At 37.9% G+C, this 27,974-nt stretch overlaps 1 protein-coding gene and 1 long non-coding RNA gene across 3 annotated transcripts in view; one reads left to right on the top strand and one right to left on the bottom strand.

The window, feature by feature from the left end:
- LOC146708102 (zeta-sarcoglycan-like) overlaps positions 1 to 27,974 on the top strand; it is a 379,840-nt gene that overhangs the window by 178,235 nt on the left and 173,631 nt on the right. The window contains exon 2 of the mRNA XM_085459840.1: positions 27,158 to 27,367. Within this exon, the coding sequence (XP_085315966.1) occupies positions 27,158 to 27,367 (210 nt within the window). The remainder of the gene's footprint in view (positions 1 to 27,157; positions 27,368 to 27,974) is intronic.
- LOC146708104 (uncharacterized) lies at positions 1,750 to 4,727 on the bottom strand. Of its 2 annotated transcripts, XR_014920918.1 has the most exons (5): positions 4,441 to 4,727; positions 3,957 to 4,020; positions 3,446 to 3,598; positions 2,991 to 3,081; positions 1,750 to 2,386 (listed from the first exon to the last, which is right to left on the bottom strand). It is a non-coding gene; the product is annotated as an uncharacterized LOC146708104 (long non-coding RNA). The 2 variants fall into 2 exon arrangements; XR_014920917.1 differs by having other exon boundaries at positions 3,957 to 4,727.

Consider the following 27,974-nt stretch of genomic DNA (forward strand, 5'->3'; position numbering starts at 1 on the left):
ATAAATGAAGGGATACGGTTGCCTTCTTCTTGTGTGTAAGTGAACTGACAGTAATGTTCATCACACTGCTTTCATATTCATTGGTGAAAATACTCATGACTCATATAAAAATGCCTTTTAGAAAAAGGTCCTAACTAACAGCAAACTACACACAGACATAAAAAGCCACAGAGTGTTAGCTGCTACACACATTTTTTTGCTGAAAGCATAAGGCATGGACACATATTCTGTCTCGTCATGTTTAATGGGCAGACACGGAAATGTCCACCAGGGGAAAGTGTACTGACTTAATGCAATTTTGCCCGTTAGCTTTGTCAGATAGACTGCAGCAGTGAAGAGCTTAACTTGCCTGGAAGTGTCAAGATGGGCCAGTTTAAATGTAAAGTGGTGGGGTGGTTAAAATAGTCTTGCTGACATTACATGGTCTATTCCTTGTCTTGTAAAGCACCAACTAATAGAGCGAGTGTCTTTATGTTGTATCTCTATGACTCTGCCGGCTTAGTTGTCAGTCAAAAAATGTATACTTGCTTGAACCCTTCAGAAGGTTTTGTCACTTCGGTTTTTTCATATAATTAGATCCAGTAAAGCTTAACAATGTGGTCAACCTATATCTTTGCTGTCTTCCAGTTTTTGATTTTTGTGCTATTTTCCACAACAGCCTGGTGCTGTTTTTATTTCCGTGTGTGGCTTTTGTTTTGTATACATTTCATGTGTGTGTTTGAAAATTGGATGTAAATGTTCTTCTCTTGTGCCCGTCTATTTTACTGGTAGCCTCTTAGCAATAAACCAATGTTGTGTAAATGTGTGTGACTTTATGCTCTTATGCATGATTACTAGCTCTCGCTAGCTTTTAATTTTTTCATGTTTTCATACATACCTACACTGAAAAAAATATGTTGTTGGATTTACTTAATTCAATGGTGGACATTTGTTGCACACAGATGTTTTGCTTTGGCAGCAACTTAAACAATTGAGTTAAATTAACACAATTTATTAATGTTCAATAAACCTGTGCAATTTGTGTTGATAAAATGTGACTTAAACATGTTTTGATGAAGTAATTTGAGCTCTTGGAATATTTTAATCCTTCACAATTTTCTCACGTTATCCCAACACGATTCAATAACTTTTACCCAATACTACTTGGTCACTTAAATACTACATGTTATCTTCAAATTACATTTTGCTATTATATTCTAGTATCAAATACACAATTTTCAAATGGAGGCCTTATAACAGATTGTATTGTTCTCTTCCAAGATGGTTGCTGGCATCCACCAGTAACCTTTCAAAACAACATGTCTAATTTCACTGCAGTAGGTAAAGAATTAAACTGACATTACTCCTCTACTGAATCTATATAAATCAACAGTTAAATAATGTCAGTTCTTCCGTGTTCTCTGGAATCAATCGCAGCAAAGAAATTAGACTGTTTCTTTTGAAAAATGTTGGGAAAGAACAATACAAAACATTCTATTTAAGGCCTCTGACATCAAGATTCAGTTAAACAACAATTATAACTAAACAATTTGAGGTAATGTTAGTTTCCATTAACATTAAATTAGGTTACTGAATTGGCAAACACCTTCCTATTAACACTACCCATTTTACCCCAATAACTAAAGAAATTAGCACTTGCAGGTCAAAAACTTTATTCAAGAGACGCAAAAATAACATTGATACAGTGACTGTCAAAAATTACAGCACTGATCATACTGTGACATCTTGGTTCAAAACAGCACACTTAGAAATATTCAACGTTCTTTACTTCAACTGAATGAAACTGAAAATACCATTTCACACGACCCATATGGGATATTTAGACTGTATAACTGTTCACGCTACATCTCTTCACTAGTAAAAGAAAGAAAAAATACAAAGAGAAATTTAAAAATGCTGCCAAACAGACAAACAGAACTTGTACAGAGCAAAAGGAAAAACAAACAACAACAAAAAACAGCTCGTCCTCATGGCAGTTGCAGTGTATATAAAAATGAACCCTGCGATCCGTTCCTGGAATTGAGCTTCAAAAATGCAGCAGAACAAGTGTGAGATTTAAATGTCCTCTCACCTAGAGCTGGTCACCTCACATGCATAACAGTGAGCTTCGTTGCAGGAGCAGTTTTGTCTTAGTTGTGAGCTTTTCTTGAGAGCTGAGTTGCATCCAACTCCATTACCACCCATTGAATCACCTCAAAAGTGTAGCAGAGTTGTGATGGGTAACTCATATTGAAGGAATAAAAAAGGTCCAAACAGCATGGCTACTGCAAAGGTCACGTTATCCAGATCTTGAAGAACAACATCAGAAAAGTCATTGCCTGGCGCATCTCTGGAGACAGATGTTCATTGTGGTTTTCTCAATCTGTGCAGTGGCCTCAGTCAAGTCCTGGTTAAACACAAAACATTTCTTTAAGATTCCTTTTTAAACTCATTTCTTTTGAATCTACCAGTTCTAATGTTAGAGTAATTTAAACCAATGCAAGCAACATAGTAAATAGCTATAGCCAAAGAGTGGCCTGCCATGCTGCCATTCATGGTCTAACAGAGTTTCTAAGAGAGAGTGAAAAACATAATAATTTCAAATGCTTTACATTAGTTTTTGTTAGAAAGACACCGGCCCATCAGAAATCCAGGCTATGTCACTCAGAAGATGTTAGAATTTAGACTTTCAGCCCCACAATTTGGTTAGCTGTTGGTCAGTTGGTCTTTTTTTTTTTTTTTTTCAAACAAAAGCTAATGTAAATACTGGTGGGATTTTCCTTTGTTCATTAGAATGACAAATTTAAAGTTTTTTCACACTGATGTGACCCCTAATACAGGGGTGGGGGTGGGGCCTCAAGGGCCGGCGGCCGAGTTCACTACCAGGCCTCATGTGAACTTCAAATTATTAAAGAGGACTACTGGTCCTAACCAGTCCAATGAGGATCAAGTGGATAACTAAATGCATTTTTAAAGGTTGCAAATCCACAATCTACTCATAAAACACTCACCATGAACTCCTGCACCAAGATGTTGCAATTGTCTTTCACACAGATGCGGAGCACTTTGATGAGGGACTCCGAGCATTAATGTCATCCTTGACTATTATAACAAAGAAAACAGAGATTTGTGAACTTTTCAGTAGCACAGAAGAAAATGATTCCAGACAAAAACTCTTGACTTTTTAAACCAGTCAACATGCAACACCAGCATCTACAAAGCAATATCAAAAGTTCCTGTTTGACATCAACTTTATGGATATATAGTTTCCAGAACATTTATTTTTTAAAAAAGATAAATTTTTCTCAGTGGGCCAGTAAATGCATGACGAAAATTATGGCATCCTTTTAGTGGAATCATTACTCACAGGTAATAGTTGACTGTTTCAATGGATGTAGCATAAAAATTTTACTGACCTAATGCAATACATATACACTTTGTAGTTAAAGAATTTTAAAGTTCTTACTGTCATAATGGCAGCTACATCCTTTAGCTTTGTGCCCTGTTCCCCCGATCACTTTGCAAACACTTTCAGCAGACTGTCAGAGAGAAACTCAGCTCCGTCAGAAACCTTGACTGTAAAGGCATGGTTGGGATGCACTGGAATGCTGCATTTTATCTGAAATGACATAAAATTATTTTGAAATAACAGCAGGCACTGTGCTTGGTTAATCAGTAATGTTTTGTTGAATAAAAACTGTGTTTCCAGATCTTATGGGATTAAAAAAAATCCAAAGATGTTTGTTTCTGATTTGCAACCCAACAACCCACAAGTTACAACCTCATTTCAGTTCAAGTGTGCATTAATGCGAGTCCAGTAATCACCTTTCTGGCAATACATACAGGTATAAGTTAAACCTATGGCAGATTTTGGATTTCTCAGTTGTATTAATAGGGTGAGTATGCATGCACCTAATAATTATAAAAAACCCATTATAATTAAGTTACAGAAACGAAAATAGAATATACTTTCTTACCATAACACCTTGAACCCACAATCCATCAGCTGACTCCTGGTGAAATGCAGAATAGAGGTCGTCTCTCAATGTGCAGCAAAAAAAACAAAAACAAAAACAAAAGGACAGCAGGTGAGGGCAGGAGGGGTAGGGATGTAAGCTAGCATAATGCCGCTGATGATATTAGCTAAAGCTGTTCAATGTCCAAAATCTCACTAACACCACGGTGCAGTAAATACACAATGTAACTGAAGAGTCAGTTGGCAAATCTATTCACACAGAAAACCAAATTATGTTATGAGTGCCTCGTAATTAGGTTTAATGTGATATTACGGCTCTTGTGCCAAAGACAAATTCAAATGAAAAAGCGCCAATTCTTTGACAACAGATAAAACAGCAAATAAGCTAACGGCTCTTTTTTAGCATGTTACATGGCGACACTCTAGACGTTTAACTACATTTGGCTGAAATATGGTAAATATTAATTCAAAAAATCAAGACATACCAAAAACGTAGAGTTGGCTGCTCGACTTGACTGAGATGGATGCCTTTTTTAAACCACGATCCAAAGCCCGCGAGATGAAATCACGCGTGGTTTCACGAGATTTAACGTTGCTATCTTATTGACTTACTTCACCTGAACATGATATGAACAATTTAATACACCCTTTCTGCATATCATGTAGTTTTTACACTATATAGTTACATTTAACTTTAAAACATGAGGCAATTGTGTTAAATACATGCAAGATGCTTACATAAATCCAAGAGATGGCCAGTCCCTTTTTTTCAGTGTAATTGTTTCCATTATATACGTACTTTAAACGACTCACACAAGCATGTGAAAATGCTTGAAATGCTTCTAGGTCTTGAATTCACATGAACAGCACCATATTTGTTTTCATTAAAATGACTTGAAACTTAAAGATCTTCATATGAAACACAGTTAGACTCGGTTTGTGTATTTAGTTCATAGTTTCAGATTCATTGCTTTTGAATTGCCACAGTGTACATTTTTAAACATATTCCTGGATGGATAAAGGAAGACTGGACAATGACTGGACAATTTCGTTCATCTCAAAAAGGACTCATGAAATTGTTTACTTACACATCATACATGTAACAAAGTAGTCAGGTTTTGTTCAATTCTCTTTTTTCTCTAACTAATTAGAACAAGGGTACAAGAATGCCATCTTTATCACCATATCACTATGTAAGCATGAAATTGCCCCACCCTTGCATCTCGTGACCTTTATGTAACCACTGGTAATATTAAAAATTGTAAGATGCTGCATACCTAATCACCCAGGGCCAAACACATTTCAAATGTTAATCTCACTTTATCACTAAAAAAATACAAATGAGAAACAATGTATACGGTTATCTCATTAGGTTCATTCACGTATTGTGGATGTAAGAGTGGCATTTTCTTCCTAAATCACCAGTGACTGACACTGTTTTGACACCTGGGTTAGAAAAAAACACAGTAACAGTAACAAACATGTAAGCTGCTCCATCCTCTATTAGTATCATCAAGTGGTGTACAAGCAGATGTTCTTTTTTCGCTTGGTTTCTAGATAGCTGATCCCACAGCTAGGAAAATGACAAATTCACCTATAGGTTAATTAATGGCACACACCAAATAACTTCTTTGTTATAATTACAGTTTGAACTTTTAGTGTCTGGATCAAGCAGCTCTTTTGTGGCAAATTTTGAATTTTGACTCCTTCATTTCAGTGTGTCAAATACATTTTCAATTACCAAAAGTTAAACTTATCAATTTGACACATGCTGATATTTAGGGGTGTGAAAAAAAGTGGTTTTGCAGGCATCCCCGTAGCATCACAAAGGAAATTTGGGCCATAACTCAAAAATTCATATCCTAATGCTTAAAAAAATCACCCCAAATAATTAATTTATGACATTTTACATCCAAAGGGTTGATGGTCAGCTTCATATTGACACGATAATATTCTGCAAAAACACTTATTTAGTGCTATATTTTGGCAACAGGGGACATTGTGACAGTATTAAACATTTAGCTAGATGGCACCTGAATATAAAGTCCTTCAAAATCTCCACTAATTATTACATATATAACAAGAGTTTGAGTAGACAGTAATGTTAAAATACTCCTTAACTCATTGCCATAGGAATAAACTCATAGAGGTATAGAGTAGAGGTGTATTTTTTTTTTTGTATTGTCTTATATTAGCACTGGTTTCAGTTAGTTATGTGAATTCCTTACATATTGATCAGCGACAAACTTTCTTGTTTCTTCTATGTCTTATACATTATTTGACATTCAGTGTTTATCCTGTTAGGATTATGTGTCCTTTAGGCACAATACATGCACAAGTTCTTCCAAAAACAGACAGAGCTAATCATTTAAAAAATACTATTAGAAACTGGTAGGATATAATAGGTTTTCAAAAAAAATCTGCAGGGTATTTTTATTTATTTATTTAATTATTTTACCTTAAATATATTAATAACTCTTGGTTTTATTATTCTGAAATGATCATTTTTCATTTCCTTTTTCAGATATCCACCTGCCAAGAGCATGTGTTGTCAACTTTTTCAACTGAATTTATTTATGTGGTAATGCATGTTGTGCTCTGTCAGAAGATTATTGATGAAAAAATGGAGAAAAGCAGGCAGGTAAGATGAACAGGAAAGCTGGAAGGGATATTTTGGATGGATTGAGGAGGATGGAGGAAAAAAAAGTCACAGGAGGACATTAAAAACGAAGGAAAGAAAAGTAACGGAGAGAAAAACAAGAAATACCAAAAAAAAAAAAGATCAACAAAGAGAGCATAGGGGATAAATGGCACAAAGCGGCAAAGAGAAGAAATTTAGGAAGTAGTTTGTGTGGCTGTTTTTCCCTGTGCTTGCATGCGTGTGATTGCATGTGTGTATGTGTGTGTGTGTGTTATTGCAAGGGCACCAGATGCTCAGATGATGAATGGGTTGCTATCACAGAAACGGCAGTGTAGTGACACTGAAGACCTTAGATCACATGGCTGACATATACACACACACACACAAAAACAGCCATGTGCATTTTCTGCCATGACAGCGCTGCAGTAGAGCTGAAGAGTTATCTTTCACGTTGCAATACTCACTACTTTTTTTGTTTTTTATATTTTTATTTTCCCCATATTCTGTATGCAGTTTAGTTAAATATATATATATATATATATATAAATATATATATATATATATATATATATATATATATATATATATATATATATATATATATATATATTCTAAGAGCAGATTTAGAAGTGATACAGCTCATATATGTGGATGACATCAAGCTGTATGCCAGGCATGAGTTTGTCATGAACTCACTGATCGACCAGGATCTACAGTGAAGATATCGGGATGTCGTCCAGACTGGAAAAGTATGGCTGAATTGTTGCAGAACAGAGGGAAGGTGATCCAGATTGAAGGGATGGAGTTGCCAAAAGGCAGAATAGCAGATATGCAGGACAGCTACAAGTACCTGGATATCCCACAGGCCAATGTGAACAACAAGAAGAGATGTATGCCACTTATATTAAGACATGAAAACTCTTCAAAATGCACACAAGTCATCACCTACCAGCATCCTGAGAAACAGAAAGAGAGAGGGTAAGAATTAACAAGTGGCAAAACCACAATCCAGATTGAGACTTCAAGTATCCACATATACATCAAGAATATGGCCCACTGAAAACCAGACACTGTGGTGGTTAAGAAGGGGCAGAAAATTGCAGTTGTGATAGTTGAGGTGATCCCAGAGGACATCAACATCAGGTAGAAGGAGCACAAAAAAAAGTGCCGGGGGCTGAAGGAACAATTGAGTAGATGTGAAAGGTGAAGTCCAAAGTGGTCCCAGTGGTAATAGGAGCATTAGGAGTAGTAACCTTAAAACTGGAAGAGTGGCTTTAGCAGATTTTAGGTACAACATCAGAGCTCTATGCCAAGAACAGTGCAGTCCTTAGAACACCTAAGATACTGCGCAGGACCAAACTCCCAGACTGCACACATACTACCCCAGGATGTGAAAGGGAGATTTTTCTTTTTTCACAGCATCTTTGTATGTTCCTCCTTTACATTCTCCTCTTTTTTACTTACCCTGATGCTTTTAGATTATCCTAAGTATATTCATACCACCTACATGTTTTTCCACAATAGATTGCCGAAGGGGAAAAATAAAAAAGGTTTATTTTATGCCAATCCTGGGACATCTCTCTGATGCTTAACATTGTCTAGTATTTTTGATACTCACTCAAGTACAATGATACTTACTGAGATATGATTCAATGATTTTTGCACATGTGTCTTGGTATCATTGTGTGTATGTTTCTGTATATACTGTATACAAGCAGCAAAAAAAAAGTCTTCTTTTCAAGATAGTTCTGATTTACTCCGACCTTTACCTGCCCCTTCCTATCCAAATTCACTAAAAGGTGAAATGTTTTTAAACACTTTTCATCTGTAATATAAGTCAAGCATTTATATAATTGCACATTTCATGTAAAGAGTAGGCATCTACAGTTTACTGCTTGTTGCAAATAGGTCACATGAGTGTGAGCTTTTTTTTTTACTTTTGGCAATGCAACTTAATTCATTTACATATTTCATATATTATTAAGCTCTTTAGGAATTTTTTGTGGATTTGTCATTTCAAATATGGTCTGAAATGAATTGGTGTATTGGTTCAGCTTTAAGATGCCACTCAATAAGCATGGCCATTTATGAATTAATCACACACATTATTAGTATATTATTAATTAAGAAAAAAAGCATGTGCCAGCTTGCCATGTATTATTAAACTTATTAAACTTTCATTCATCCATTTTCTTCCTATCCAATACAGTGGCAACTGGCTGGAGCCTGTCCCAGCTACTGACAGGCAGTGAGAGCCACAGTAGTCCCTATAGATATGTTGACAGGCCATCACAGGACTAACACAGTGAGACAGACAACCACAGACTCTTACATTCACACCTATGACCAATTTAATCACCAATTATCCTAACAAGCAGCAGAGAGCCTGGAGGCACAAGGAGAACATGCAAACACAGACAGAGCCCAGACAACCAGGAACTTCAAAATAGTAACCTTCTTGCTGTGTGGCCACTGCACCAATGTGTAACTCTGCTCTGACAAAAAACAAAACAAAAAAACAGCGTTGTTACATTTGGAGATTTAACAGTTCTTCTAATTTTTCTTCTCCTGCAGTTAATCACAACTCACTGCTTTTCTCCGCCACACTTCACTGTTTAGTTCTATTTAAACTGCTGTGCTCTGGATGCGAGATCCTGCTGTAGTAGACGGGAACCTGGTTCATGCGCAGTGAACCCAGACGCAAACAAGAACACCTTGCCGGAGTACAAGGTTAACACTCTTTAAGTGTCGTGTGTGCAATTTTTTGTGTCCGTGTTCATGTCTGTGAGCAAAGATTATCTCAACTGTGTGTTTTTGTGTGAAGGTGATTGGCATCAGCGATAAATCACTTCCACCTCTCTCATTTACAAGCACCTCATTAGATTTGTCCTTTAACAAGCCAATCAAACAGTACTCTAATTAATAAATCATATCACCACGGTAACAGCAGCCACAGGTCAATGCATCCTGGGAAAGAGGCATCTGTTTGCTGCTTTTAGAAACAAGTGTATTTGTGTGTGTGTGTGTGTGTGTGTGTGTATTTGTGTGTGTGTGTGTGTGTGTGTGTGTGTGTATTTGTGTGTATTTGTGTGTGTGTTCCTATTTGTGTCGCTAAGAAAACTTTATTTTTATTTTATTTTAGTTGATATAGGTGCAGATTAAATGAAGATATAATGCCATATGTCTATGCATTGATTAATGAATTAATTAGTTACAGTGGGGCAAAAAAGTATTTAGTCAGCCACCGATTGTGCAAGTTCCCCCACTTAAAATGATGACAGAGGTCAGTAATTTGCACCAGAGGTACACTTCAACTGTGAGAGACAGAATGTGAAAAAAAAAATCCATGAATCCACATGGTAGGATTTGTAAAGAATTTATTCGTAAATCAGGGTGGATAATAAGTATTTGGTCAATAACAAAAATACAACTCAATACTTTGTAACATAACCTTTGTTGGCAATAACAGAGGTCAAACGTTTACTATAGGTCTTTACCAGGTTTGCACACACAGTAGCTGGTATTTTGGCCCATTCCTCCATGCAGATCTTCTCGAGAGCAGTGATGTTTTGGGGCTGTCGCCGAGCAACATGAACTTTCAACTCCCACCACAGATTTTCTATGGGGTTGAGGTCTGGAGACTGGCTAGGCCACTCCAGGACTTTCAAATGCTTCTTACGGAGCCACTCCTTTGTTGCGGTGTGTTTTGGATCATTGTCATGTTGGAAGACCCAGCCTCGTTTCATCTTCAAAGTTCTCACTGATGGAAGGAGGTTTTGGCTCAAAATCTCACGATACATGGCCCCATTCATTCTGTCCTTAACACGGATCAGTCGTCCTGTCCCCTTGGCAGAAAAACAGCCCCATAGCATGATGTTTCCACCCCCATGCTTCACAGTAGGTATGGTGTTCTTGGGATGCAACTCAGTATTCTTCTTCCTCCAAACACGACGAGTTGAGTTTATACCAAAAAGTTCTACTTTGGTTTCATCTGACCACATGACATTCTCCCAATCCTCTGCTGTATCATCCATGTGCTCTCTGGCAAACTTCAGACGGGCCTGGACATGCACTGGCTTCAGCAGCGGAACACGTCTGGCACTGCGGGATTTGATTCCCTGCCGTTGTAGTGTGTTACTGATGGTGACCTTTGTTACTTTGGTCCCAGCTCTCTGCAGGTCATTCACCAGGTTCCCCCGTGTGGTTCTGGGATCTTTGCTCACCGTTCTCATGATCATTTTGACCCCACGTGGAGCCCCAGATCGAGGGAGATTATCAGTGGTCTTGTATGTCTTCCATTTTCCGATGATTGCTCCCACAGTTGATTTTTTCACACCAAGCTGCTTGCCTATTGTAGAGCAGCTTCAAGTTCCTGGGAGTCCACATCTCCGAGGATCTCACCTGGACGACCAACTGCTCCAAGCTGGTCAAGAAGGCTCACCAGCGCCTCTTCTTCTTGAGGACTCTGAGGAAGAACCACCTGTCCTCAGACATCCTGGTGAACTTCTATCGCTGCACCATCGAGAGCATCCTGACCAACTGTATAACAGTCTGGTACGGGAACTGCTCTGCCTCGGACCGGAAGGCGTTGCAGAGGGTCGTGAAAACTGCCCAGCGCATCGCCGGAGCACCACTTCCTGCCATAAAAGACATCTACAGGAAGCGGTGTCTGAAAAGGGCTGGGAAAATCATCAAAGACCCCAGTCACCCATCACATAGACTCTTCACCCTCCTGCCCTCTGGGAGGCGCCACAGGAGCCTCCGGACTAAGACCACCAGGTACCGGAACAGCTTCTTCCCCACAGCTGTCAGACTCCTGAACTCTGCCTCCTGACATCTGACCCACGTTAAACTCATGGACTGAACATACACACACCCACAATGGACAACTGTACCCTCAAACACAATAATAACATGGACTGAACCACCACTCACAACCACTAGCACTTTATATAGCCTCTGTAGAAACTATCTACACCCTCACTTATCTTAACTGCACTACTGTATAGCTCTGTGTAAATAATCATTCTGTACATTCGATAATCTTTAATCCTACAACTGTTTACAACTTGCATAGTTCCCATTTCTGTATAGCTGTATATCCCAGATTCTGTAAAGTTATTTATTTCATATTCTGTATAGTTTTTCATATTTATATCCTGTCCATATCCTGTACATAGCTTGTACTCACTACAGCCTGTACATACTTATAGTTATAGAATATTCACAACATACTTCATACCGTGTACATTATAACATACCATAATAGACCCATTTCTGTAATATACTCACATATCTATATTATTGCTAATATATATTGTAATATATCTATATCACTAAAGCACTTCTGGATGGATGCAAACTGCATTTCGTTGCCCTGTACCTGTGCATGTGCAATGACAATAAAGTTGAATTCTATTCTATTCTATTCTATTCACTCTTCCCAGTCTGGTGCAGGTCTACAATACTTTTCCTGGTGTCCTTCGAAAGCTCTTTGGTCTTGGCCATGGCGGAGTTTGGAGTCTGACTGTTTGAGGCTGTGGACAGGTGTCTTTTATACAGATGATGAGTTCAAACAGGTGCCATTCATACAGGTAACGAGTGGGGGACAGAAAAGCTTCTTACAGAAGACCTTACAGGTCTGTGAGAGCCAGAGATTTTCCTTGTTTGAGGTGACCAAATACTTATTTTCCACCCTGATTTACGAATAAATTCTTTACAAATCCTACCATGTGAATTCATGGATTTTTTTTTCACATTCTGTCTCTCACTGTAGGTCAAACATTCTCTGCAGTTAGTGGCTCCAGTGTGTCACTTTCATGCCCATCCTGCACCACACGTTTCACTACTCAAAGTACTTTTCTCATTTATATATTGATGAAACTTATATTTTTATTTTTCTTTGATTAAGAATAAAAATGCTTTATTATTAGATAATATAGTAAAGCTCTGTTTTAGCACTCTGGTCAGTTTTACTCACATAAAACTTGATATTAAGACATTTTAACCTTTCTTTGCTATGTTGTAGAGGCAACCAGGGGGAACTTACTCAGTCTCTTCCTACCCCAGGTCACACAGTTTCTAGTTCCTAACATGAACAGCTTCTTTGCTAAGTTACCCACGAAGCTGCTCTTGAGTTTGGTGTCTTTTTCATGATTCACTGATTCATAGGTCAATATTAAACAACAAACTGAACTGAAAATGTTCTTGTACTGGACTGAAAATGAGTGGAAAAAACAGCCAATGTCCTTTGAAAAACTTTGAAAGACCTTCAGAAAGCCTGGAGAACTGTTGCTCAAGGCCTCTTTCTGGCTCCTTAGAAGCAAATTATAAAGAAATGAGGCATGGTTCCAAACTTTTATAAAGTACTGGAGATTTATGGCAAAGTAACACATCTTAACAAAGTGCTCAGGGGTTTAGCTCTGTTCTTATTTCTTTTTTATTTCTTATTCCTGTGTGGTTTATGTATGTATGCACTTTTGTACACTACTGTATGTGTGAAGAGTATTGACTTAATTATTGAGTTAAAGTGGTCATAAGTTTTATTTAAATTACCATTAAATCCATTGAAAACTCACAAAAATAATACATTTTCATACAGTTTCAGAAGCAGAAGGAGAGACCTTTTCAAAGACAAGTCAGTACGAGATTGAAAGGGTAAACAGGGATTTGATGTTCACACGCTGTCAAAGCATCAGAAAGCAACAAAGTCTGACTTTGTGTCAAAAAATACCAGAGAAAAGTATGTACCTGTTCAAGAATGAATTTTTAATTAATATGTCTTGTGATTTTCTCTGAAAAGAGGGGAGTGAGAAAGAGTAACATGATTTTCTTCCACTTATGCAATTCAGGGTGGCAGGGGCACTAGAGCTACTTCAGCTACCATAGGGTGAGAGGCAAGGTACTCCCTGGACAGATTGCCACTCTGTCGCAGAGCTAACACAGAGTGACAGACCACCATTCACATCTAAATTCACACCAGCTCCCAATGTAGAATCACCAATTAACTTAAGCCCACTAACTGCACGTGTTTAGACTGTTGGAGGAAGCCGACTACGCCTGCACTCGTGTGAAGAACACACATATTCCATGCAAAAAGGCCCTGGTGAAATGGGAAATCACATCCAGATTTGTGCAGTGCTAACCACCATGTTACCGTGCTGCCTGAAAAAAAGGCTATTAAGTTGATGGAGACTAGACGGGGTAATCCAATAAAGATTAAAAACTTGGGAAAAGAAAATGACTAACAGCATTTAGCCCTTTAGAAATGAAAGAGTTGAAAGTGCTGTGTAAAGTACTTGAACAGTGTCTAAAGATGTTTTTTTTAGACAATAAAACAAAAGATAAAGAAATGAAAGAGAGGGAATCGTACAGTCAATTGCCTGTCTCCCTCTCACTAAATTCCATATCACCAAACTCTTTTCTCATTCTCCTTTTCATCCCCACTTTGTAAGCCAGTCTGTCCTCATTCCATTATATGGTGCAGGGGCTCAGAGGTTGATGTATGAGTGCTCCATTGAGGGACTTGGACATGAGAGACTGCTGGACATTCATCACATACATCAGTCACACATACACTCTTTGGTCAAAAGCATCAAAGGGAGCTTTGAGTGGAGCTGCTTGGCTGACAACACACAACTCAATTAAGATAGAAGGCATAAAGAAATGCAAGTACTGTAATACAGTGAACGGAGATGTGTGTGTGTGTGTGTGTGGTGTGTGTTTGTGGGGGGTTATTGCAGCTGGTGTTCAAAGAAGAATGAGGTTTAAGTGATGGTGCGACCAGCGTAGAAGAACAAGATGGAGTGAATTATGCTTCATGCTAATACTAAACATGTCTAGTACTTTTACATTTTATGGTCTAACTACTACTGTAGGTAACATGCAAGGGATAAATTTGTACAGTTTAAAGTTGTGAGTTCAAAGACATTAACACTGTAATGCAACAATGCCCTTGCCTTATAATTTATGGCAGTTTCAAATCAAACTCATCAATTATTATTTTTTTTGAGTTACTAATTTGAAAGTTTTTTGGAAACGGGCAAAAATCCAAAAAACAAAACAAAATCCAATGAAATGAAATGATAGAATAAAAAGTAGCTACTAGGACATAGTAGTTTAAAAAAATTATGTCATCAGTGACCCTTGCATGCATCATAAAGAATAATCAGATGCATTTTGTGTTGTTCCCTTTTTTATTGTTTATATGCCTCTTTGCTGTTTTGGCCTGTATTTATTTTGCTTTTCTATCAAAGGCATGATGAAATTGACAAAAATCATTGAATTATTGTGCTCTTTTAAAAGGAACATTCTTAACGTAAAAGCTGGGGCGAAAGCTTGCTGAAAGTTCCAAAAGCATGATGGCTGGGTGGGTGGTGGGGTAATGATAGAGGAGGCCCTGAACGGGGTCATAAAGCCTGTGTGCTGATTCTGTCACCAGAAGATTTACACACACACACACACACACACACACACACACACACACACACACACACACACACACACACACACACACACACACACACACACACACACAAGCATGTGATGTACTTACAGAAGGCGTCCATCACATCTCTCAGAGTATGACTCCCCTTGGAAATTGTCTTTCTCTCCCTCTTGTTATTCCTCGTTGTATTTTTATTCTCTAAGTGTCGCTATCTCAATCACACAGAGTGGTCTACACCATTGTTATACCCCCTCTTAGTAATAACACAGTGGGAAACAGAAAGTTTTTTGTTTTTTTTTAGTCCCTTTCTCAAAGTCACAGCGATTATCTTCTCGGCTGTAATGCCACACACAGACACACACACAGACACCAGCCAATGGACACTGACACACCATCACTAGGTTTCCTTACATGGTAGAAGGGACTCGTTTAGCGTTTTGTCATTGACGTATATAAATATGAGATCATGACTGTGTGACAGTGATAATAAGATAAGATAAGATAAGATAGAACTTTATTAATCCCTCGGGTGGGTTCCTCTGGGAAATTCGACTGTGAGTTGACTTGTTTTTGTGGTGGTAAACTAGCTTGCAGGACGGATGACTACTTGCTATTTTTTTTCTTCATTTATTTATGTTTGATCAAGAAATAAATGTTAATAATAAATGTCAACTATGTTAATACTGGTGGTATTTTCTACTTCTACCCTCATAAAAAATGCAACATTTTTATGCAACTTATTGCTCACAAAAAACATATGACAGGGTTAGGGTTAAACACTGAAATATATATTTGGCAAATCACAGCCAATCATAATGATTTCCTTATGTTGTGTACTGTGCTACCGAGCTAAAAAGCATCCCAGAAAACAGTTTAGTCTCTCACCATCTTTTTTGGTGGTTTTCAAAGAGTTTTAAAAAAAGAGGCCACATTGCCAGCAAAGTCTCTTTCCATGAGGCTTTCCATCTATCTCCTCGTGATGAGAGAGCACAAGAGAGAGAGAGAGAAAGGATTTTAAGTCTGCTGTTGGTGTTGGCGGTGTTTAACAGTGTCGGCTTCTTGATTGACAGATACTGACTCAGCGGGAGGCAACATGCCAGAGAGAAGGGAAGAGAGGGAGGAAGGGAAAAAAGAAATCAACAATATTGGAAGAGCAAGAAGGGGGCTGGAAGACAATTTAAGCGGAGAGAGAGGCAAACATAATGACAGAGAAAGAAACAAAAGGGAAACCGCAATGTGCTTTACAGATCTTACTCACAAAGATGCACACATAATGACAACCAAAATAACATTACTCTTTGGAGAGCACTGCATTTACACATTTTGCATATGGGACTATGTGGATTCTGTCTCGGTGTTATATCTGTCTCAGTACAGCATTCAGCTTCTAAATAACTACATAAACGGAGCTGTATGTTAAAACCAAATCATCATATTATTAGAAAAGTAGATTCTATTTCAGGACGTCGGTGACATCTTCGTGACAGAGCTGCTCAAGCCTTTGAAATACTAATGGACAAACTCTACAGAATTCTGTGTGGGGTGTTTTGTTCAGAGTTAAGAAAGATATACTGTAATAATAAAAATTGTTCAACTTGAATATTGAACATCTGAAAAGTCATGGGGTGTCATGAATCAGTGTGTGGGAATCTTTGCCAGCTGTCAGTGAGTAAGTGAGATGAGCGATGATTGTTGAGCCTCTAAACTACAGCTCATAGCTACTGTCTAACCAGCTATCAATCATATTTTACTCCTATTATTATTACAAAGCTGTCATCCCTTAATAATTTACAGATACTGGAGGTTTGAGCAAATACTGTAGAGCAGAAAGCATTAAGTCAGTTTGTAAGACTTTAAATATAAGGGTATCGCTGTTTGCACAATGCAGAAAAAAAAGTGTTGTATCCATTCAAATATTTAAGTGAGAATATGTCTTCTTAATAAAGATGATAAGTTGGTGGGCAAGAACATTATAACTCAAGCCTCATTTAATGTTGCCTGTCTTAGAGCTAACTCTAAAATGAAACTAAAATTGATTCTGAAACAGTACAGTGTCTTTTTGGTGTAAGCATGCAGTTCAGGTCTGCTGTGAGTGTGTGGCAAAAAGATAACATTTTTCTAACCATTATTTAACGATTTTGAGTAGCCAAGCAGTGTAAAAAGACCTTCTTCAATCATCTACCTGCTAGCAGCACATGATTATATAATAGCATGAGAGGACACTTGCTCCATAGTGGGGAAACATCCCAGTGGGGGGAGTAAACTTGCCAATCAGAACACAATGCAGATTTATTTATTTAATTCTCTGCCTGCTGTTTTTTTTAGCTCTTTTTCAAAATTGAATTTTTTTTCTGGTTTTTCCCATTTTCCTTCTCCATTTTAATCACCCACTAATTAGTCTCGTGGGCCCCGAACAAACGAAAGACCTCATTCGAGGTAGATAAATCTAGACAGAGACAAATCTCTGTCTAGAGACAGTTTCGTTTCTATAAATAGAGATGACTGTAAAACATCCCTTTAGCTCCAAAGCAGGGTTTCAAAAAGCATAAACATCAGAACAACAGGATAAACAAAAATGAAGGAGGGTAGAAAAGAAAAGGCTTGTTTCTTTATAGTTTGCTGACAATCCAACATTGTTACAAACTATGGCTTGAATGTTTTAATTTGGTGCCAAGTGGTGAAGTTGAACAAGTATGGTAATGTGGTGGGTTGATACGTGTGTTAAGCATTTACTTTGAGCTCTGATCTTAACCAGTGAGTAGATGCCATTATTTAGGAGCTGGACTTCTCAGTGATAGTGCTATCATGTTGTCTTGTTTCTCTGTCCATCATAAGAAGGGTAGACGAGGACACCTGTTTGTGCTTTTACTTAAGAATGTGTTTGACCAGGAGAACAAGACCTGTCCTTTTTAGTCTTCTCTTTCTACACTCGGCCTACAGCAGAACCTCTTGAATCTGTTGGAATACTGAACGGCTCACTGCAAAGGAGCCCCGTTTGTGTGTCTGAATATATTTAGGTGTGACCACATTGTTTATATTTGAATACATCCCTGTGTGTTTGCTGGTGCTTGTAGCTGCAGTGTGATTTTGTGATTGTGTTTACTTGTTTGTGTGGATTTTTTTTTTTTTGGTGTATACATGTGTGTGTGTGGTAGAGGTGGTGCGTGTGTGTGTTGTCCATTCCAGTGGCTGAACACCTGAATGCCCACAGTGACAGAGAGGAATGGCAGGCTGTCCAAACCAACAACCAACAGCCAACAGCGAGTGCTCCCAATTCAGTTGGCTTAGTGTTTTATCACACTAGTGCAAACACACTCACACAAACACATGAAAACAAAAACAAAAAACAAATGTAGCATTGCGACATCAATAGTATTTTGCATGCGTAAGCGTTCAATCCCCTGTTATAATGACCAGCACACATCATAACAACTGATGCCTATAGTGCTGCTACTGATTTTGTTTGTGTATCCTTAGTTAACAAGGAGAATGGTCTTCCTAAAAGGCAAATAAGTCTGATATTTTTTAACTATCATAGTGAATAATGAAACGATAATGGATGGTGAGAAAACTGGTTGCTTTGGATATGAAATCAAAACAGACTGTGATAGAGTGAAGAAATGTATACATGCTTTAAAGTTTAATTTTACCTGGGCCAACTTTTATAAAATGGAAGAGGGTTTAAAAAACAAAACAAAATAAAAATAAATTAAAAAAGCAAAAAAAAAACCAAACCCTGGGTCCGCTGTGCCTTTTATTATGTACAGTAACATATCATTTCTTCGGAGAATCTGGTCAAATCTTTGTTTGCAAGAGAAATCGATGAATTCCAGATTGAATGGTTGATCCCATTTAGAAATTCCTTTTTTTTTTTTGAAACCATGGACACTCTCCTTTTCAGGGTAAGGTGATAATGTAAAGTTCAACTTAGTATGAATGACCGTTTCAAAAACCAGCATCCATCATGGTACACAAGTGCAAGTGGTTTATCACATGTAGTAGAAGCACAATGCCAAACCATATTGTTTTCACATGTTTCTATAATTAAAGACTTTGTGTGCTTAGCTAACCTTTCTACATTTGTTGGAATAATTGTTGCATCTTCCATTTTTTAAGACCACAAAATTTGAAAACCTTGGTAATTAGTAATACATTTTGCTTTAATGATAAAACAATTTGTTCAATTCAATTCAATTCAATTTTATTTATATAGCGCCAAATCACAACATAAGTCGCCTCAAGGCGCTTCATAGATACAGAGAAAAACCCAACAATCATATGACCCCCTATGAGCAAGCACTTTGGCAACAGTGGGAAGGAAAAACTCCCTTCTAACAGGAAGAAACCTCCGGCAGAACCAGGCTCAGGGAGGGGCGGCCATCTGCTGCGACCGGTTGGGGTGAGAGAAGGAAGACAGGATAAAAGACATGCTGTGGAAGAGAGACAGAGGTTAATAACAGATATGATTCAATGCAGAGAGGTCTGTTAATACATAGTGAGCGAGAAAGGTGACTGGAAAGGAAAAACTCAATGCATCATGGGAATCCCCCGGCAGCCTATGTCTATTGCAGCATAACTAAGGGAGGATTCAGGGTCACCTGGTCCAGCCCTAACTATATGCTTTAGCAAAAAGGAAAGTTTTAAGGCTAATCTTAAAAGTAGAGATAGTGTCTGTCTCCTGAATCCAAACTGGAAGCTGGTTCCACAGAAGAGGGGCCTGAAAACTTTGTCTCCTCAGAACTCTAAAATGTAATGGTAAACATGGCCCTGTCCTGCCTGTTTCATTCATTGCTCTCTGACAGATACAGTGGCATGCCCACAGCACTTGAAATTCCACAGCAGCAGTACCAATCAGCTATGCATGCATGTTAAATTACGCTTTGATCTGGATTTCAGCTGTGAACCAAAATTCCCAAGTTTCCTGATTTTCTTTTGGCAAGTCCATTCACTCTTCTATTTATTATCCACCCTTGCCCCACCCCACTGGAAAACGTTCTACCTGGCACACTGCAGTGAGAATGCGTGTTCATACGCTGCCAGAAAAATATGGCGACAGTGTGAGTCGCAGACGAGGAAGGGAATGAGACTCGCTGTCGTTTCGATTTCACAAGGAGGATGTCGAACAAAATGCGGTAATTTGCAAAACATGCCGTAAAACTATTGCTGCAAAAGGTAGCAGTACCACGAATTTATTCCACTAGCTGAAAAGTCATCCACTGCACAATTAAGACTATTTTAAACTCCACATGTCAACGTCTAACCACGCACCAAAGAAAACGCTAAATAAACCAGCTATGATACCTGTGACTGTTTTTATAGACACTATCTGGACTTCTGTTTCTGTCATTTGCAGGCATTAGGGCTGGGCCATATCATACCGTTCACGGTAATACCGGTATAATGTCGGGCAACGATAAGAAAATGAAATATCGCGATAGAATATGGGTAAAACGCGCATGCGTACCTTTGTTTTCATACGCACATGGCGGAAAAAGCATGGCGGCGACAGAGAACGAGAAGGGCGAAAGCGGATCGGTGAATGAAACAGATGAACCAGAATTGGTTTGTAAAAATGCTGCAACTTCAGTGGTGTGGAACTGGTTTAGCTTTCGTCCGTCAGATACACAACAAAGCACTATTTTTGGTAGCGCATGCTAGCAGGCCGTCGTTATTACCGTGTTGTTTGGAAAATACGGCACACTTAAAATCAATCCTTTGATTTTTCTGAAAATCGACAGTGCCCCTTATAATCCTGTGTGCCTTATGTATGAATTCTGGTTGTGTTTACTGACCTCGAAACGATTTTATGTCGTACACGGCGCTCGAAAATCTGTCAAATGTTTTAGTACGACTTTGCTAAGCTACGAACCTGCACCGCTTGATGGATTGTTGGAGCATTACGGCTATCGTAGGCAGGAGCCTCGCGGAGTGATACATACCGTATATTGTGTGTATAACCTCTTTTTAAGCATGGTTATGCTGAGGATATGTTGGCCAATTTCCACTGGAAATGCCTTTTGGTTAAACTTGTCAGCAAGGAACTTGCATTTGCACTGTTACATTTTTATATAACTTTAATGCACATAAAAAACAGCTGCTTGTTTAAGTGAAAATACGTTGATTTTTTTTTTTTTTTTTTGCATGAATAAAGTTGTGGAGTTGTAAAGTATTTTGTCTAGTGTCAATTATATCGTCGGTTATATCGTTATCGCAAATTTTCAAATGTATATCGTGATAAATATTTTTGGTCATATCGCTCTGCTCTAGCGGGCATCACATTTTTTACTTTACAATTTCATATGTAATAAGCACAAAAGAACACCTTTTTAATTTCGGTTGTTTTGTTTTGTCTCGTCAATTGTTGCTTATCTGTTTTGATTTTATATACTGTTTTGTTTGTTTGTTTGTTTGTTTGTTAATTAGTTAGTTAGTTTATTTGCTTGTTTTAATCAATTTTAAATCATGCTTTTTATTTGTTCTTGTTTCTAATGTCTCTGTAAAGCACTTTGAATCACCTTGTTGTTGAATTGTGCTATACAAATAAACTTGCCTTGCCTTGCCTTGATGTTGTTTTTTGTTACTATGATCTTTTGTTAGAGGTCAAGTGTTGACCACAGAGAGACAGATACTGTGACAGTATTGTCATCTGTGAAACACCTCTGTGTGCAACTGATATTGTACAAATAAAACATTTCAATTCATTTAGATTTTTTGTTTTCAAAGTAGAAAAAAATATTAATTATTGGGACTATAAAACACAACTTTACTGAAGGCTATTTTTGCCATTATTAAAATAATATTTTCTATGACATTGCTTTCAGTCTGTACTGAACTATAATCTGGTATCTGCAAGGAACCCACAAGACCTCCATATGAAGACAAATTTGCGATTTTCTCATGTCATAATGGATTTTGAATGTCTCTTTTTATGCAAAATGTCACTGCTTGAAAGATGAACTACAATATAATGGAAAGATTTTTTTCTAGTACTATCTCCTGTCCTCTAATTCTCATTATTAGCTTTTTGTAAACTAATGTTGTTCATTTTGGGCTGCTTCTTCTGGGAGGTTGTGGGGGTGGAGATGTCACATGGATGGATCACAATCATATTTTTCTCCTGTTCATTTTTCTCATTTGTCGTCTCTTCTCCCCACTGTTCATATCCACGTGTCATCTCCTATCAGCTTTTTCTCGTATTTTGTCTTCTCTTGCTTAAAAAGATAGATAATATGATGGCGCTATCGTAGTATGTACTTAGGTTTGTCATATACACCACATCCACACCAACCTCATCATGCTGGCAGTTTTGTTCATAAGTGTGCAACCTCTAATTTCTATAGTTGAACTTATATTTTTGAATATTTGTCAATTGTAAAAGTCAAAGTGTTGTTTACGCACCTCTACAACACATACAACAGAGAAAATGAAGCAGACTAACTGAATTGAAAGAAATCACTGTTATGGAGCTGATAGTGAGCTATAATGGTATCACTTGCAATATAGCTATAGTGCCTCTTGTTTTTACAGCTGTCATGGCATTATGATATTAATAAAGTTAGGTCACACAGTGCAAGGCCTCTAGGCTGTGGTACACTATAGGATTGATTGATGGCTCTCTTGTCAGTTCAATCTACAAAATGCATTAGAAGAGAAGAAGGGACGAGTGTAGGGCAGAAGATGTGAGGGGGAGAAAGGGGAGAACAAAATTGATTGATTAGCAACAACGAAAATAGAAGAAAAAATGCAGTGAGGAAGAAAAGAAGGAAAATTTAAAATAATCTGCTAAAAAGGAAAATAAAAAATAGTTTTATATATAGCACAAGCTTATTTTATGTTATTTTGCTCAATTTATGTTACTTGATAAGAAAGGAAATGTGCGTTAGCAAGGATAACTGAAAGAGATAAGTGAAGGAGAGGTGAACAGGAGAATAATAAAAAAAAGAAAAGATTAAGCAACAATTTGTTTTTCTTTTGGCTTTTCTGTAGCAAAGGGCCTAGTGGGCGGACAGACAATATTTTGTCAGACTGCCGAGTTAGACTGATAACCTTGGATATCTCTGAGTGAAATGAGACATAAATACACTTGCAAGACAATGAGTGTGTCAGTGAAAGAGTGTAATGTGGGGTGTTCACAGGAAAATACACAGTGACAAATGGCACAGTCACAAAACTGACCACACGCAATTAAGCAGTGACATTATGCATCTGACTGCCACCTGTGGAATTTAAGAAAAAACAAAAACACATCTGACGTTCATTTTACCAAGTGACAGTGTGGCCCCAGTGAAACATGCAAAGATGATATATACACATCGACGAACAAGAATATCTATTGATTCCCATTCTTGATGCATGCATGGAGAAAAACGATAAGCACTCTTGGTCAGTACAGACTTCATTAAAGTTCAGTACACACATATCAGCACAGAGCTACACACGGTGTGCTATCGATTAAGTGTGGACTCTGAATTCAGAGATAAAATCATCAGCAGCCCATTTCTCTGTCCTATTCTACAGCGATGCTGTGCTATTGATTCATATGCATTGTGTCTGCACACACTGAACAGATGCACCCAAAAAGAGAAATAGCTGAAACTGCTGTGTCTGTTGCAGGAGATTTCTTTTCACTGTGAAAAGGCAAAAAATATTGTAATCCATTAGCCCATTTGACAGATATTAAGCCCTCATTGCACTTGGCATTAATATGTGTTGCATACCCAAATTACGCTTGGATATAAATCAGTTGGGTTACATTTTGATAGAAGGTTGAATGCTTGTTTTTTTATGCACATCTAAAGTAGCCTCAGCTTTTCTTTTGCCAAAAAAAAGCAGATTGCAATATCTATCACATCCTTTCATCACCTCATTTAAATCTGGTATTCAAAAGTGTTTTTTTCTTCCTCCATTTAAACAAATATTGGCCTTAAAACTGACATGATTGCTACAGATGCTAATGGTAATGTTGATCTGCTCTTGACTCAGTCTTGGGCACAATTCTGCCTCATATTGATGTACTTCTGCTTTCTCTTGTCACAGTTTATTCATCCAGTATTTTTGTTAATTTAGTTGGAAAAGGGTTCCTGCCATGTAAAGGAAAGCACAGTAATACTGCCGTGTGATGACGCTATTAGATTATAGTTAATTAGAGTAAGATTTTGGATTAGATTAGTTAATATTGGTTTGGTTAAAAAGTTCTACTGATATCCTAAAATTCTGGCCAAGGGCTGAGGACTTTGGAAACACAATAGCTGTGTATGAGTTCAGGGGCTGCATCCTTCCGCATCCCGGCCCATGTAGACTGCGAAGGCCAGGTCCTCCGAAGACCGAGAAGGCTGGAAGTGCAAAGCTGTGAAATGGGATGGTCTAGCCTTCAGATTTGCGTCACAAGCAGTCTCGGTGGAATTTAATAAACTCAGCCGTCTGCTCCTTGCTATGTAAAGTATAACTGGACACTGGAGTAAATTCCCTACCATCCCACACTTCTGTTCAATCTGTTTTCTTTTTGACGTCTGTACAACTGTGTGAAAACTATAACTTTAATCTCAGCCACACCGATTTACTCAGGAACAAATAAAACACTGAAAAAAGCCAAACAATAACATTTTTAAGTTATCTAAGTGACTTATATATCATGTTTCATCTGATTAGCAAAAGACAGTCTGAAAACGATGTGCTGGGAGTCCGGTGTCCTCGCCAGCTCTCCGAAAACGTCGGAGCACTTTTCCAAATATGTGATGTCTTGATAATGTCTATTGTGTGTAAATGGTTTGGTCAAACCACTATAAAGGTTACCCTCCTGTGTCTTTGTGTTTAGGTCAGTTTGTAAGTTAGGTCGTGTCTACTTTGTGTGATTAGGTTTCTGGAAGTTACTTTTGAGTAGCGTTATATTTAGTTGACCTCTTTTATGGGCCCGATTATTATATTTAGAATTTTATCTTTTTAAACTTTTTGGGGTTAAAAAAAAACATTCTGAAGATATTTTTCCTGTGTCCTCTTTGTATTTGCTGCTTGGTACACTGGATACACTGGATTTAACTGAATCCAATAAAAAATACTATGTAATGAATAATTTAAATTAAAATTTATCTTATGCCTCATCTTATACTTAGTAATCTTCATCAGTTTGAGGGGCAAGACCATCTAAGAACTGGAGTTTAATCCTTAATGGAAAGAGGAAGAAAACAGTGCTGTTTCCCAAGACATCAAAGTAAATCTTCAGCCACAACATGTTGTTATTCTGACTCATAAATATTAAAGAGTCATTTTTTACATTATTACATTATTTTCAGTGCTAAAACTCATGGGTCAGACAGCCCTAGCCTTAAGGAGACAGAGGAGCTGAGGCCCCACTATCAATCCTCCTCAAGGTTAAGCTGTTAGCTTTAAAAGCTTGTTAATGTTTTTTTTTAGACTTCCATGGTGTTTATACACTGTCATGGCATGAATAACTCAAGCAGACCTTGGGGTTTGCCTCTTACGTATAAGAAACAGGACCCCTGTGGAGACACCAATCACAAGCTGATAGTTGTTTTAGACGCTCCTCTCCCCAAAATGAAACAATAAAACTTAGACAAGCAAAGCCTGCATTTCTTTTTTTCTTTTTTTTCTGCAGGCTAAGGCAAAAGTCAGCATTTTTTGTTTATCATCAAGGCTTGTTGGGTATCATCATGTGAGACTATATAGAGAAAAGGCATTGCAGGGGGGAAGAAAAATCAACAGTCACTGAGGTGTTAAGGTCATGCAGTCTCAGCAAATAAAGACTTAATGTGTGTTTGTGTGTGTATGTGTGTGTTTGTGTCGTGTGTACGTAAAGAGAGAGACTGATAAAGAGGAAGAGAGAGATGTGCAAAAGTGAGATAGGAGGTGAATTAGGGAGAAAGCATGAAGGAACCAAGAGGGAATCTGAGGTATAGCGAGTGGGGTAAAAGAGTGAAAGAGAGTTAGGGAGTCAGATGGACAGAGATAATAGTGCCTTGCAGCCAGTGTCCATATCTCTTGCCACCAATGACTCCAATTGCTGCACTACAACTAATGGACTCTGTCCTCCTCTACCATCTTATCTGCCCTCTCTCTCTTTCTCCAGCCTCCCTTCCTATCTCTCAGTACTCAATGCTGTGCTATCTTTCCACTTTACAGCTCCACCTCTATCTCATTTTTATCATGCTTTGGTCTTACTCTTTCTCTCTCCTGTTATCTCACTCTCAAAACTCTAAAATGCTTCCATTCTTCCTCTTTTTTGCTATCTTATGTTTTTTGTATTTTCTGTTCTTCCTTCCTCCAAAACGCTGAAAGTTTAGCCTCTCCTCTTCCTGTTGTTGCTTATGCTGCATACAGAGACATTTCTGAACAATTTGATGCCCTACACAACTTTTTAATGTAACACTTCCTAATAACGACTAAGACTTTCTTTTAGTCATTTCCAAGTTATCATTGAGTTTTATTATGATAAGGTCTAATGCTGGAGTTTTTTGTTGTTTTTTTTTTATGTATCCACATCTCAGGGTAACTTATTTCTAGTTTTCTTTTTAATGAGCTGCAGTTATAATCAGTATGAGATTGGCCCGGATCTAGCGCCTGTGGATCAGCTCCAAAAACTCTTATTTTGGATGCAAAATGTAGAGACCATTTATCTTATGCGTTGGCTAGATCTGACTGTATTTTAGTACACACCTGCAAATAAAAGACAAATCACAGTTAAATGGTGTAATAGCTAATACCGATTGTACATTAACAGTGTTCCTCCAACTGGAGGCATCTGGTACAGGCTTACCTATGCCTTAAAATGGCCACAACACTGACTGAAAGGGAGAAATAAGATTCCATTAATTGCTTGTTTTTGAATTTGTTTCTTCACAGTCATAACATTTCTCCACATTTGTTTATCATCCTTGTATAACTAAATGAATACAAACATTCACAATAATAGACAACATATGTTCAGTATTTTACTAGGGCATCTACAGCTGACAAACAGGGATAATAAACCCTCTGCATTTCCATTTCTTAAAAAAAATGTCAGTATATAGATATTCTTCAAATAAAATTGAAGAATGAGAGAAATCTCTCAAAAAAATGTTACATCTTACATGTAACATTATATTTGTGTCTCCCTCAGATGACCCAGGAGCAGTATATCCTTGCAGCACAGCCCAACCCCCTCCACCAGAGAGGGGCTTCAGTTTGTGGTGCGCAGGTTTATCCAGCAGTGGGAATCTATGGCTGGAGAAAGAGATGCTTGTACTTTTTCATCCTCCTCCTCCTCGTCACCATGATTGTCAACCTGGCACTGACCATCTGGATTCTCAAAGTCATGAACTTCACTCCGGTAAGAAGCGCGTGTGTGTGTTTATATCATTAAAGTGCCAGGATGTTATATGGGCTTGTGTTTATGTGGGGGATTATGTGAAAAATCTGAGAGAGTGCATTTAAAAGGGCTTCTGTAATGTAATGGAACATGGGAGTGATGATAATTTATGTGTGTGTGTGTGTGTGTGTGTGTGTGTGTGTGTGTTGGGGGGGAGGGTTCTTTCTTCAAATTAAATCTTAATCAGTTGTCTTCACTCTATATGAAGTTTGTTTAGTCAAACATATATTATTACGGTTACTGATTCCACTTCATTGTCGTTCACATGAACACATTGTTCATATCTTTGTCCACATCTCTTGGACCTAAGCAAATACCTGCATAGTGGCTGACATTGAAACTATAAACTCTAGATTCATGTTCACTGTGGGAGGACACAATAAAGTAATCCAGGAGAATCAACAAAGACATTGAAGGCTCATCCCCAAACCTGTTTTTCTTCATTGTGTATTCAGTATAGGTGGTATTAGACTTTGCTCCTCTGTTCCATCATCACTGTAATTTTAACTATGTCCTTATTTTTTGTGTGTTTTATTAATCCTGTTAATATATACACACCAAGGCTCAT

This window comes from Copadichromis virginalis, linkage group LG6 (genome assembly GCF_057382275.1).
Source record: "Copadichromis virginalis isolate Kocher_CV1m ecotype Utaka linkage group LG6, C_Virginalis_male_GT1.1, whole genome shotgun sequence".
Taxonomy (NCBI): domain Eukaryota; kingdom Metazoa; phylum Chordata; class Actinopteri; order Cichliformes; family Cichlidae; genus Copadichromis; species Copadichromis virginalis.